Source organism: Cryptosporidium hominis (genome assembly GCF_000006425.1).
Source record: "Cryptosporidium hominis TU502 chromosome 8 CHRO018142, whole genome shotgun sequence".
Lineage (NCBI taxonomy): Eukaryota > Apicomplexa > Conoidasida > Eucoccidiorida > Cryptosporidiidae > Cryptosporidium > Cryptosporidium hominis.
In genome coordinates, this window is record NW_666789.1 from 878 (window position 1) to 2,649 (window position 1,772).

The following is a 1,772-nucleotide window of genomic DNA, read 5'->3' on the forward strand; positions in this document are numbered from 1 at the left end:
TAAATATCTTATTGCTATTGATAATGTTAATGATTTAATTAACACAGTAAGTTATCTTAATAATTATTAAAAAAATCATTCTAATTTATTAAAAAATATTAACAATTTTATTTATTCCTTAATTTCATATTAATTTATATAATATTCAAACAAACATACAATTTCCAATCATCAATTTATTCTTTTACTTATTTTGAAGATCAAAACTATTACATCTATTTCATTTTCATATGATATACCTAATCGGGACCAAAATACTGTTTCATCATATCTTGTTCCTTTTCCCAAAGCTAGTAATATACACTTTAAGGAAGAAATTAATAAATTACTTTCTAATAGAAATATTTGGAAAGATTAAACTAAACAAATTAAAATGATATAAATTATATACTTTACTATTGTTATTCATTAAATCTTTCTCCACTTTTTTTCAATTCTCTTTTAAACATACCCATAAATATTTTTTAAAATCATTATTCTGAAGTAACTTATTTTCTTTTAATGATATGCACATTCCCGCCGAAACGGGTACCTGCGCGCGTCTTGTCTATGAAAAATAGCATGGAATAAAAAATAATAAAAAGATTGTGAATGGATAAAAGTGGAAATACGTTATTGGGTTTAAAATAATAGTTTGTAAAAAAAGGATTCAAATTTAAAAATACAAGAATAACAATAATAATAAAATATTAAGAATGTATTTTTATTAATAATAAGAGGAAATTGAATACAAAATTAATTTAGAAAGAATTAAATAAATTGAATAATTTAATCAATTAATTAATTGAACAGAAATTTAATGTCAAAATGACTGAAAGTAACAGATATAAACGTTTAAGAGTATTTACAGCAGCTTTTAGTATGATTGTTGCTGGAATATGGTGGATTTTGGCACTTTTTTCGAGATCGTATCATTACTTGATAATTTCCTTTCCTATAGGTAATTATCTTTCAATGGATATATCTTTATGGAATATTTGGGCATCTTCCGATTGTAATCCAACAATTTTTAATGGTAGATTAAATTTTGATTTTTGTAGATGGGTTATTTCAAATATAGATGGTAATTCTATTGGTGAAGTTATGAGATTTCTATGTTTAAGAGGATATGGACTCACTTCAGAAGAATCAAATTGTACAACATTTTCTAATTTATATACAGCTTCAGCAGCAATGATTTCATCTATTATAATAATTGTTGTATTATTAATTTCAGCTCCTACTTGGCTATTAGTTTTATATTTTAGAGGATCAAAAAAGAAGATTAGGCCCATTGTACTTACTCAACTATTATTAGCATCTGCAGTTTCATTACTTTCTTTATTTCTCTATACTTCTATTGGTGGGTTTCAGGCTGAATTTAATGGTTTTGGCCACTCTATTAAAACTAATCGTCTTTCCTCTCTATTCTTTAACTCTTCTACTTTGAATTCAGGTTTTTATATTTCTATTGCTGCTTCAGCTTTAACTATTTTTCTTATTCCATGGATCAGTTACATTATCAAAAATATTGAATCTGAAGAATTTGACTCCACTACTTATGTTTCAGCTCTTAAACAAACTTACTATAATTATAGATTGGAGGATGAAATTGCTGAAACTGAGAGATTAATACATAAACTAAGAACTGGTCCTATAATATAAGAGACTACTAATTGATTTTATATTACTTAGCTTTTTTTTGTTTATTAATAAATATTTAAATAAGATTGTGGACTAAGATTATTAAGATTATTATTCAAAAAAAAGATAAATTTCTATTGTTATAAAAG

The 1,772-nt window shown here is 24.2% G+C and overlaps 1 protein-coding gene across 1 annotated transcript; it reads left to right on the plus strand.

The window, feature by feature from the left end:
- Positions 1–807: 807 nt before the first annotated feature.
- Positions 808–1,644, plus strand: Chro.80470 (hypothetical protein). The annotated part of the gene is made up of 1 exon (XM_660114.1): positions 808–1,644. The coding sequence occupies one exon, from the start codon at positions 808–810 to the stop codon at positions 1,642–1,644; it is 837 nt and encodes a 278-aa protein (XP_665206.1).
- Positions 1,645–1,772: the final 128 nt, after the last annotated feature.